We start from the raw sequence: 11944 nt of genomic DNA, 5'->3' as shown, positions 1-11944 counted from the left end.
AAAATTATTTTCGTTGCTACTTCATAACTGTAATTTTGCTACTGTTATGAATTGTAATGTAAATATCTGATATGCAGGATGTATTTTCATTGTGACAAATTGAACATAATTAAAGCATAGTGATTAATCACAAAAACAATATGTAATTATGTATGTGTTTTCCAATGGTCTTAGGCGACCCTTGTGAAAGGGTCATTCGACCCCCAAAGGGGTCGCGACCCACAGGTTAAGAAGTGCTGATTAAGAACAATGCCTGATATATATCAAGGGTTTGGTAAATGTTATATTCAGAATAGTTTTATGTGGAATCTAAATTAAACAATATAAGTGAACAAACAAAACAGAAACAGATTTATAGTTACAGAGAACAGATTGATGGTTGCCAGAAGGGAGGGGGGTTTAGGGAACTGGGTGAAAAAGGTGAAGGAATTAGGTACAGATCGGTAGTTACAAAATAGTTATGGGAATGTAAGGTATGGCATAGGAAATATAGTCAATAATATTGTGATAATTATAAATGGTGCCAAGTAGGTACTGGAAATATCAGGGGACCACTTTTTAAAGCATATGATTGTCTAACCACTATGTATATACCTGAAATCAATACAAAATAATATTGAATGTAAACTGTAATTGAAAAAATGTTTACAAATATTTTTTAAACTTTGGATTATGAATTTTCAACACATACAAAAGTAAAAATAATAGTGTAATGAAACCCTTTACCAATCACCCAGCTTCAATAATTATATAGTTTCCCAGTTTGTTTCTTCTGTATCATGCAGGTCATTTGTTTTGTTTGGGGTTTAACCAGATTATTTTAAAGCAAATCCCAGGCATCATATTATTTCACGTTTAACTACTCCAGCATTTTAATCTCCTACTTAAGGACCCTACCTTTAGCAAAACCACAATACCTACCATTATCACCTTTAACAAAATTAATAATTCCTTAGTACCATCTCACACCAAGTTGTGCTCTTTTTAAATTTTTTTTTCCTCAAGTGTTTCATTTATTTTGCTTGAATGAGGATCCACAGGCTTTTGGTTGAAATGTCTCAATTCTTTTTAACTTGAGTGATCCTCCACTTTCCAATCCTGGCATTTTTTGGGTCCTTCTTTTGTGGAAGAAACCAGGTTATTTGTCTTGTGGAAATTGTGCACTTGGTTTATTGTGTTCTCCTTCTCCATGTCCCCGCATCTTCATTATTTCCTGTAAACTGGTGGGTAGGTCCAGGGCCTGGTCCAGACTTTGTTCGACTTTTTGGCAGGCAGATTTCATGGGTGTTGCGATGCAGGTCATATGCCGTTCAGGAAGAATGTAATGTCTGGCTGTCCTAACATAGTTTTAACTGCCATCATCCCCAATTTGAGAGAGGAAATTGAGGATCGGAGAGGTTAAAAAACTTGGCCAAGGTCACATGGTAAGTGGACTCAAACTCAAATCTGACTCCAAATTCTGTGCTTATAACCCCCGACTCTCCTCTGAGCCAGATGAAGCCTTGGGTGACAATGGGGAACCAGCTGCTTCTCTAGTCCCAAGTTCATTACTAGAGGTGGAGACCATCGCAGAAGCTGATGATAACGTGAGGTAGACTCTGATGAGGACTAGGGCCTGGGCCTGCTGGGAGCCCTGATGAGGAGCTTCCTGAGGAGGCAGTGCTGGGGCAGAATCCTCAAGGGTGAAGAGAGTTATGCGGGGTGGGGGGGTGGGGGAGGGGACAAGTGGGCCAGGAGAAGGCAGTGGGCAGGGCTAGCTATGTAGGACGACTGAGAATAAAATGCCCCAAATTCCATTCTAGAGTTTCTGGGCAACAAAAACCTAGCAAGTTGCACTGAGTTTGATGAATCATGGGGAGGGGGGGGGGGGGGGGGGGGGGGAGGGGACAAGTGGGCCAGGAGAAGGCAGTGGGCAGGGCTAGCTATGAAATAGGACTGAGAATAAAATGCCCCAAATTCCATTCTAGAGTTTCTGGGCAACAAAAACCTAGCAAGTTGCACTGAGTTTGATGAGGCATCATGGGGAGAGCATTTCTGGGCACGGAGGCAGTTGCTTTCCCTTGCCACAGCCCTCGTCCTGGTGCCCCTGGGGATACCAAGGCCAGTTCCTCCTCCTCTCCAGCCCGGCTTCCCTGCAAGTCCTCCATCAGCTGCCCTCCTCCCTCTCAGTCCCAGCTAGCCTGGATGCCAGGTGAAGGGCGGAGGAAGGACGGAGGGGCCAGGAATGCTGTGTCAACATCTGTTCACCTGGTCGGGATTTGCAGGCTGGATCCTGGGCTACTCGGCAGGGAACCTGGTTACTCAGCCGCTCCTGCCTTCTTCTGCAGTAACCTGAGCCCTGCTCCATAGGTTCTCCTAGGGAAAGCTGAGTGTCCCTTACTCCAGCATTATTCTACTGTAACTTGAGAACTCGATCTATAGATGCTCTGTAGGCAGCAGCCAGCGGGGAGAAAGGTGGAGGGGAGGGATCCAAGAATAGCTCCAGTTATCGAGCGCCTAGGATGTCCCAGGCGCAGCTCAAGGCACTTGATCTGGCAACAGGCCTTCTGGGCTGGGAAGAGCAGAGACTGCTGGCTGCCATTCACCCTGCTTATTCCTTCTTCTGCTTTCATTGAGGTCCTCTCTCCATGTGGGCAGGTGGGTCCCCAGCCTTAGCCCTGGAGGTGAATCAAGATGGAAATCTTGGCAGATTCAGGAGTCGGGAAGGTTAGCTGACCCAGCAGCCATTCTCCCCCTCCAGAGGCTGAAGATATTCTCCTGGCCTCCCTGGCAGCTGGTGGTGGTGGTGGGGTTACTCCTGGAAAAGCTTTTCCTTCTGATGAAAAGAGAGCCAGGAGAGGAGCATTTGCTGAGCCCCTTTGCCCCTCCTTGTCCTGCTTTGAATGAGAACATGAAGTTGGGAGCTGTTACAGCCCCCTGTGATCACAAGGCCACAGACAGAAAAACAAGCCAAAGAGCTGCCAAAGCAACCCAGACACCTTCCAAACCGCTTGTTAATCAGGATTCCCGACCCATCAGGGGCTGTGCTATACCAGGAGTGGCTTGGCTATTATCACTTGCCACTTTGCTCAAAGACGGAGGTTCTGCCAGAGGCTTTAGGAAAAGCCCCTGGTTCTTAAAAAGAGAATTTCTAGAAGAAACAGTTACATCCTCTCTGTATCCCATGCCTCACACTGTGGCAGCCGTTTTGCAGCGAGTTCCCATAGCCTCAAAGGAGGGAATTTTCATGGAAGAGCCAGAAAACCATAGTAGAAACATTTTTAGATTTAAATGTAACAGCCATATGTAGACATAGGACAAAGATTTGGGGGAAGGGGTCAGGAAGAGTAGGGCTGGGAGAGGGGCGCAGGAGAGTTGAAGAGAGCAACAGAGAGAAAGTAGGCCCTGAGACATCCCAAGTTCAGGGTTAGCTGCGAGGGGGGCAAGAATGGATGCACTTGCCCTACCCGGTTTGGCTCAGTGGGTAGAGCGCTGGCCTGCGAACTGAAGGGTCCCTGGTTGGATTCCAGTCAAGGGCACAAGCCCGGGTTGCGGGCTCCATCCCCAGTGTGGAGTGTGAGGAGGAAGCCAATTAATGATTCTCTCTTATCACTGATGCTTCTCTCTCTCTCTCCCTCTCCCTTTCTCTCTGAAATCAATAAAAATATACTAAAAAGAAAAGAGTGGAAGCACTTGAACCACAGAACCCCTGGGACATGTGGGAATCTGAGAGAGGGTTTCCCAGCTCAGTCGCAGAAGCAACAAGGCATGTGAATAATGGAATAGAAACAACTGTGCGAGTTGTTGAGGCAGAGAGGGACCAGGGAGGCCCCAATGGCCACAGAGTCACAGGAAAACAGCTACACCTTCGCTGTGCCCTAAATGGGTACAGAAGTGGCTGAGCGAGAGCCCCAGTGGCCTTTACGGGGCCACCACCAGCAGATGCAGCAAAGACTATATGTCCAGAGATGAGAAGGCAATGCCAGCCTCCCAGTGGATGCCAGCATGCCGTGGTGAGTAAGGCCAAGGACTAGATGGGACTACGAACATCAATCCTGCCCAGCAGAGAGAACAGATGTTGAGTGAGGACCGCCGCCTCCTGGAGCACAAAGGTTCTGCCTGAGTCTCCAGCAACTTAGATGCCACCTCGTGGGGGGACAGTGACGAGATTCATCATCAAGGGATGAGTTTCAGTTTCCACCTAAAAGGACTAGGTAGACTCAAAATGAACTCAGATGATGTTTTCTGTCTCAGATGGAATGTGGCTCGAACCAGATGTGAGGTTGAACTGGGACTGTTCATATTACATACTGGGCCTTGGGCTAAAAGCAGTCCTTTAATTCCCATAATAACCCTGTGGAACAGATGCCCTTCTCCTCCGTTCTTAGAAAATACTGCAAAACTAAGGACCTGGCTGAGTGGCTCAGTTGGTTGGAATGTTGTTCCATAGACCAAAAGGTTGCAGCTTTGATCCCCGGTTAGGTATGTGGGAGGCACAAAATGAACTCAGATGATGTTTTCTGTCTCAGATGGAATGTGGCTCGAACCAGATGTGAGGTTGAACTGGGACTGTTCATATTACATACTGGGCCCTGGGCTAAAAGCAGTCATTTAATTCCCATAATAACCCTATGGAACAGATGCCCTTCTCCTCTGTTCTTAGAAAATACTACAAAACTAAGGACCTGGCAGGGTGGCTCAGTTGGTTGGAATGTTGTCCCATAGACCAAAAGGTTGCAGCTTTGATCCTCGGTTAGGTGTGTGGGAGGCAACGGATTGATGTTTCTCTCTCCCTCTCTCCCCCCCATACCCTTCCTCTCGCTCACAAATCAATAAAAACATATCCTGAAGTGAGGATTAAAAAATATATAAGAAAGCTAAGCTTAGGAAGGGGTAGTCACATGCCTAAAGTTGCCTGTCATGTAAGTGGCAGAGATGTGATTTGAACTTGGCTGACTTCAAGGCCTGTGTTCTTTCCACCATAAAAAACAACAACTAATATATGAACAACACTAGCTAAACTTTTACTGAGCACTTTTCACGCTGTGTCCAAGGCTTTACAAGCACCCCTTGTTTAAATCTTACACAACTCCATGCGGGAGATTCTATTATTTTGCCCATTTTTACAGGTGAGGACACTGAGGCACAGAGAGGGGACCCAGGCAGTCCACCACGTACCCTGCACTCGGACCAACTGTGCCAGTTCTCACATGCAGTGATGCGACCTTCAGGGACATTCACATCTTGGGACCCTGGGGTCTCCCACACCAGACTGAAGGGTGTTTGGTCTGCAGGCTGCTGGGGTGTCTGAGGCACCGGGGGTAGGACTGGGAAGAGGCGGGGCTGGGCGCTGGGCCTTGGCTCACCTCCTCCTGCAGGGTCTCCATTTCAGCCACCAGATGCTGCTGTTCCTTTTCCTGAGAGGACAAAGGCTTCTGTTGGGGCTTCCTTACCCCCATATTGCCCTTACCCCTCCCCTGGGATCACACTCAGGCCTGGGTCACTGAGGAGCAGGGCTGGGGAGCCCTGATGGCTCCCGGTGCCCCCTGTGTCTTTAGAGGAACGGCAAAGCCTGAAGCAGGTCGTGGAGGGATGGAGGAAGCCTGGGTGACCTCTGCCTCTTCCCTTCCATCGTCAGGCTCTGATGCTCAGACTCCAAGAAAGAGGGAAGGGAGAGGGCACCTCTGTGCCCCTTGCCCAGAACCTACTGTCTGCCGGGCCTGGGCCAGAAGACTGCGATTCTGTTCCTCCAGGCTCTTGGCCAGACTCTTCAGGTCCTCCAGCTCCTCGTCCACAGCCTTGGCAAACTGCAGGGCCTGCTGGGTACTGTGTGGGGGCAGGGACATGTGAGCCGTGAGAGAGGAAGACAGACCACAGGAGAGATCCACTCAGAGGCAGAAGCAACAGAGAAACCCCAGACAGAGATAGAGGGGGATGGGGACCCAGAGAGAAGGGGACAGAGACTCAGAGGGAAAAAAAGGGGATGTGGGGGGGCTGAGCCTGGAGAACAGGACAATTTCTACCTAAAAAACTAAGGGGGTAGGTCCTCGAGAGTGGGAGACTAAAATAGGGGGACAGGACAGACACGGGAAGACAGAGCACAGGGAGAGAAATAGGCTGCTAAGATGGAGATCAGAGAGGGAAGAATAGAGAGAATCTGAACTTGAGATGCTGAGAGACAAGAACCAGGGAGACAAGAGAGAAAGATACAAGACAGAAGAAAAGAAGAACGGGACATGTGCAGGGTCACAGACACGGAGAGGGAGGGAGTGGAGAGCGAGGCTGGGCTTTGGTCAGAAGGGACAGGGGCACAGGATGGCGGACGCGGGCCCGGCCCACCTGCGGAGCTGCTTGCGCAGGGCCACAATCTCCTCCCCTAGGCGCGCAGACCCCTCCTCAGCGGTCTCCACGCTGCGCTGCAGTTTGGCGTTCTCCCCAGCCAGCCTGCGGTTACTGAGCTCCAGGTCCTCCAGGCTGCTCAGCAAGTCAGCTGTGCCCAGCCTGGGGGCAGGAAGGGCCAGGGTCACCACCCACAGCCCCCGGCCACCTTTCCCACCTTTCCCAGGTGATGGTAGGTGGTGAGGGTGGTGGGGAGACAAGCTCTTCTGGAGAAAGAGCAGGAGGGAGACTGCCCTGCTCTCCCTGAGCTGTTAGCACAGCCCCTATCCCTCACCCACTCCCAAAGGACCCCAAGCCCTAGCCCGGCCCTGGGCAGGCTGGAGGGCATAGGCAGGGGAGGATAGAGGGGGGCCTGAGGATAGGTACAGCTCAGGTCTGGGGTCTTCGCCTCCGAAGCTCTCCAGGTTGGCTGGCTCCTCCGTGTCTGCGCCTCCTGGAGGGAGACAGACAGAGGGTGGTGGGCTCCCCCGTGACTTTAGATATTGGGGCTCCCCAGGACTCTGGGCTTGTTCCTTGTCTGGCTTCCACCCTCAGAGCATTTGCTCTGGGTGATCCCATCTGCTCCCAGGGCTGTAACTACACCCAACATCAGAAAAGCCTCTTGTTCATCCGTGAGCTCAGGCTGGATCTCCCAGATAGCCCTGTAATTTCCATGCCCAACACTGGCCCCAAACCTGTTCCTCCTCCCACTCCCCCGCCCCACACTCGCCACCTGGATCCCTTGCTCCTGCTCACCCCTTCAGTCCACTGGGACCTAGGCCCTGTCCCCCTCCTCCCCAACTGTGTTCCACCCTCCTCTCTATCCCCACCCCCCACCCTGGCCCAGGCCCTCACCACAACCTCCTCCCCAGCCTCCTCACCTCCAGCTTCCCCCTTCTGTCCTTCCCCCACCCAGAGCTGACCCACCCCTCCCCTGCTCACAGCCCTCCCTTGGCCCCTAAGCCCAAAGGGAGGAGGTTCAAGGAATGCCAAGTAAATTCTATTTCATTTGCCTTTGTTTTTGTAAGGCTGGAGGAATATAACACAAACACATGTTTACGGAGCACCTCCTGTGTGTGAGGTCCTAGGGATACAATGGTAAGCAAGTCAACTAATCTAACGGCAGGGCAAGTAACTAATCAGATTATCAGATTTCTGCAGGAAAGGAATGCAGGTCTGTGAGTGTGTGAGTGCGAGAGCAAGGGACTGTAGCCTGGGGCATCCCGGCTGGATGAGAGGAGAGGTGGGCAGGACCTGGTGGGGCTCTATAATAGAGTTGGTGTTAGAAGGCTTTGGAAACAACTCGGGAGGAATAAACCCCCAAAGCTCAAGGAGGGTGGGGAGGCTTCTAGAAGGCCAAACTCACAGCTCCAGGCTAGAGCAAAGGTCCCTGGGGTCCCACTCTATCTCCTGCTCTGTTGCCAAGTGGGAAGTCCCCCCACTGTCTGACCCTGGGCCAGCCTCCTTCATTCTATATAAAGCATTCTCACCAGATGGCAGCTGCTGGGAGGTCAGGGCTCCCTCGAAGGTAGTCTCCTCTTCCAGCTCTAATCCTCTATATCAAAGGGATGAGGCTTAGAGCCCCCTGCAGCCATCCTCAAACCCAGCAGGGGTTTTTGGGCGGCTGGAGGAGGGGCCAGGTTAGGTGAGTAAGCTCCACAGGGAGGAAGGTGGGGCCAGATGGCTAGCGCCTGGGGCCAGATGGCAAAGCAGGAGGGCAAGGACTGGGATTGGAGAAGGGATGGTGAGGGGCATCTGTTAACCCATCGCCCCCGTTTTCCTCCTTCCAGCCCCTTTTATGTCTGTTTCCCAGACCCCCTTCACATGCACTTTGTCCTCAGACACTCTGCTGCTCCCCTACCCCATCTCTTTACTTTGTCTCTCCTCAGCCTCCTTCCAACTACAGGAGGTCCCTGTGCCCAAAGGGTGCTGGCTGCAGTAAGTAGGTATGAGGTTAGAGCTTAGGAAGGACTTCCCAGGTGAGGGTGGAGGTACAGGGACCCACCCATCCAGCTGACAGGCAGTGATCCAGTCTCGCATGACGACCAGGAAGGTGTCCAAGTCCACGGTGGCCTGAGGGCCCTCCCCACTGGGGTCTAGGCTGCAGGCCAGTGTTTGGAGGCGTGCATCCTGGGGGCCCTGTCCTGTCACAGCCTCCAGGTAGGCTAGTACGCGGGTCACAGCCACAGAGCCTGGAGACAGAGCATGCCATGAGGGAACGGGGGCAGGTGGGGAGGCGTGGGAGTTGGGGACATTAGGCCATCACTGGCTGGCTGGTGGCACCCCTGCACCACAGCCCGGCTGGGACAACTTGGGCAGGTCCTTTCCCTCCTCTAAGTCCACGTTTTCACAAGTCATCAGATCCACCTCAGAGGGTGGACCAAAGAGAATCAGCTATGCCCCCAGTGGCTACCCTCCCCTCCTTCCTCCCCCAAGCACTGAAGCCCTACCCTCTTCTCTTAATATCCCCCAAGTTTTCTTCCCCCACTGTCCTTGCCTGAAAGGCCTCCATGCCCTTATCCACTCATTCCTGAAGCTTCCCATAATCACCGTCCTATAAGACCCCCATCCCTCTCTCTAAGGCTCCCCAGTTCCAAGCCCCCCATCTCTGCCCCTTATTACTGCTTATCTCCCCCACACCCAGTGCTCCCAGGCCCACCCTGCCCCTCCCACCTGTCCTCTGGGGGTCACAAGCTTCGAACATAGAGTTGAGTATTTGATCCTCTAAGCTGAGCGGTGTCTCTAGGCGCCCCTCCTCCGGCTGTTCCCAGAGGTACACTGAGGAGACAAGAGGGCCAGTCCACCCGTGAGGAGAGGAGTGGCCTGGCTCCTGCAGAGGGGAGAAGTTCATTCCCAGCGGCCTGGAGTTTCCGCTGGTGGGGAACAGCAGGAAGCTTCAGGCGGGGGCAGCAATGTGAGGGTCTTCGAGTCACCTCCGCACCCCTCCACCCTGGGGATGTGGGCCCCATCTTTCAGGTCAGGAAGCCCCCCCTGCTGTCTGTTCCTTTGTGTCCAACCCACTCAGAAGCCAGAGAAGAATGAGCAAATCACCCTTTCCTCCTTTCCCCTGCCTCCCAGGCTGTACTCAGAGGGGCTACAGGAAGGGGAGGGCAAAGAAGAGAGGATTCTGGGAGGAGCTGAGGGTGAAGGAGGGCCCAGAAGCCAGGAACAATCCGATAACATTCTGGCAGCCTGGATCGATTCTGCCTGCTGCATCTCCGGTCCCCTAGCCTGCCTGGTGGGCCGGGTCTCTCTCCTCTCATCATGCCCAGTTGAAGCTGGCCGCAGGGGAGCCCAGGGCCAGGAGCTCAGAGCCCAGCTGCACTATTGTGGGCAAGTTGCTTCTCTTTTTGGAGCTGTGGTTTCCCAACCAATAAAATGGCAGGGAGGTGGGGTAGAGTGATCCTGCTCCCCAGGACTGGGAGGGTTAGAGGTGTGTGTGTGTGTGTGTGTGTGTGTGAAGAGCATGCGCATGCGTGCGCACACACACGCAATATGCACATCCCAGGGTCCGTTTGTCCACTGCTGTATCCAGTGTTTGCAGAGTAGGCACTCAATAAATATGCCACGATATGGGAGGAGATCCTTTACCTCAGGAACCACTGGGACAGCCCAGCATCCTTCTGAGGGCTGGAAGTGACCTTCAGACCCCTGGACTGCTGGGTACAGCACTGGGCTGAGCGCAGGCTACAGGGTCTGGCAGACACATGGACAACCCAGGCCAGGGGCCCAGCCTCTCTGAGCCTCAGTTTCTTCATCTGGAACATGGGGGTGGTGTTCCTTCCCTCTTAGAAAATGGATGAGATAAAATCTGGAAAAGCCCTGGCGGAGAGCCTGGCATGTCGTGGAAGCTTAGTAGAGAAGGTTTGGCATGGGCCCCACTTTATAGGCAAGGAGACTTAGGCATAAAAAAGTTCAACGTGAGGACCTTTCTCATTCCACTCTTCACAGGCTCTTCGTAGTGAGCTCCAATTCCGCCCCGCGGGGTGGAGCCCATGCTCCCTGGGAAGGGGAGTAGGAACCCAGTTAGGGGAGACGCCAGGGCCCGTGCCAGGGCTTTCCCTGCCCTCTTGTTTCTTCCTCGTGCAGTGAACCCATGTGATGGAGGAGGACCCTGAGGCCCAGCAAAGTCACTTGCCAGGGCCACTTAGCCAGGGAGAGCAACCCAGAGTCAACCCAGGACTGTCTGGTTACAGATCACGTGGGGTCTGAGGATCCGCGTATGTCTACAGTCTCTTCCCAGGGCCCCGCAGGAAGATGTCCTTGTGCTTCTCTCCTGTTTTCTTTCATCTCCTTCCTCAGTGTCTCTACCTCTCTCTGTGTCTCTGTGTCTGCCCTTCTCTAGTTTTCTCTCTTGCTCTTTCTCTCCATTTTCCTTCCCATCTCTCTCCCCATGTCCCTTGCCTCTATTTTCTTCCTTGTGTCTCTGTGCTTCTCTTCCCATGTCTCTGAGACTCTCCGTTCATTCCCCAGCCTTCTCTCTCCTTCCTATGCTGTCTCTCTGTGTCTTTTTCCCCAGAGTCTTCCTCTGTCTCCATCTCCCCTGGGTGTTCCCTCCCTTTCCTTCAGGAGCCTTGCCCAGCTGGCTCAGCCCTGGCCCACGGGTTCCTCAGTGGCTGCACGCCCTCTGCTGGTGCCAGAGAAGTTTAGATGCCGGTCACTCCGTCAGTAGGCACTCGGGTCTCCCCACCCAGGTGTCTGCTTCCTACCTTCCTACCCAGAAAACCTCCTGAGGCTGCAGTTCAAGCCTGGGGCCAAGAAAACACTCAGGTTCTGCTGCTGCTGGACACTAGGAGCCTCTAAGAAAGGGGCCCTGCCTCTCCCCGAGGGTGGGAGCCTCATCCCCCATCACACTGGGCTCCCCACTTAGCCAATGAGTTTCAGAGAGGGCAACCACTGGGCGAGCGTGTGAGCATCTTGGTCCAGGAGCGGCTTTCCCATGCATGTGGTTTGCATCCAGCCAATTCTAGGACAGTAACCGAGTTCCTACTATGCGTCAGGCATTGTTCTAGCGTAGCACCCACCGCACGTTGTTTGTAAGCACTTGAACTGTGGCCAGCATAAAAAGAGCACCTTAGGCATAAAAAGTTGCTCTAATAGAGCAACTGAGGTGCTCTAGTAGCATAAAGCACACACCAGACCTTGAAGACTTAGCATGGGGGAAAAAAAGCATTTCCAATCTATTTTATATTGATTATATGATACTACGATACTATTGTGGAGATATAAAGTTAAATAACATCTATTATTGCCATTCATGTGGACTGTTTCTTTTTTTCTTTCTTTTGAATATGGCTACTAATAAAATTTAAAATTACATGCTGCTGGACAATGCTGCTCTAGGAACTGGAAATACCAGAGAGAATAAAACAGAGCCTGCCTGGTAGAGCTCATGCTCTAGTGGGGGGGGGAGAGTAGACAGACAGACCAACCGATGTCAGTGCTATGAAGAGAGGTAGAGCAGCAAAGAGGAGCAAGTGTGACAGGGCAGGTGCCTTATAGAAAGCAGAGATCTGAATGAAGCGAGGGGGAGCCTGCAGTCCCTGGTAAAGGGTGCTCCAGGCAGGGGGCACCGCACACCACACAC

At 52.5% G+C, this 11944-nt stretch overlaps 1 protein-coding gene across 3 annotated transcripts in view; it reads right to left on the bottom strand.

Moving 5' to 3' along the window:
• CCDC155 (coiled-coil domain containing 155) overlaps positions 1-11944 on the bottom strand; it is a 28234-nt gene that overhangs the window by 16028 nt on the left and 262 nt on the right. For 2 of the 3 annotated variants that reach the window (XM_014550525.1, XM_014550526.1), the window contains exons 1-7: positions 9031-10268; positions 8363-8549; positions 7848-7912; positions 6745-6811; positions 6319-6480; positions 5688-5805; positions 5346-5396 (exon numbers count right to left, since the gene is read on the bottom strand). In XM_014550525.1, the coding sequence (XP_014406011.1) occupies positions 5346-5396; positions 5688-5805; positions 6319-6480; positions 6745-6811; positions 7848-7912; positions 8363-8549; positions 9031-9208 (828 nt within the window). In that variant the 5' untranslated portion in view covers positions 9209-10268. Of the gene's footprint in view, positions 1-5345; positions 5397-5687; positions 5806-6318; positions 6481-6744; positions 6812-7847; positions 7913-8362; positions 8550-9030; positions 10269-11944 lie in introns of those variants that run through there. The other variant, XM_005879517.2, reaches the window with a different exon arrangement.

Source organism: Myotis brandtii, unplaced genomic scaffold (genome assembly GCF_000412655.1).
Source record: "Myotis brandtii unplaced genomic scaffold, ASM41265v1 scaffold601, whole genome shotgun sequence".
NCBI lineage: Eukaryota > Metazoa > Chordata > Mammalia > Chiroptera > Vespertilionidae > Myotis > Myotis brandtii.
This window is presented reverse-complemented; position numbering and strand designations above follow the sequence as displayed.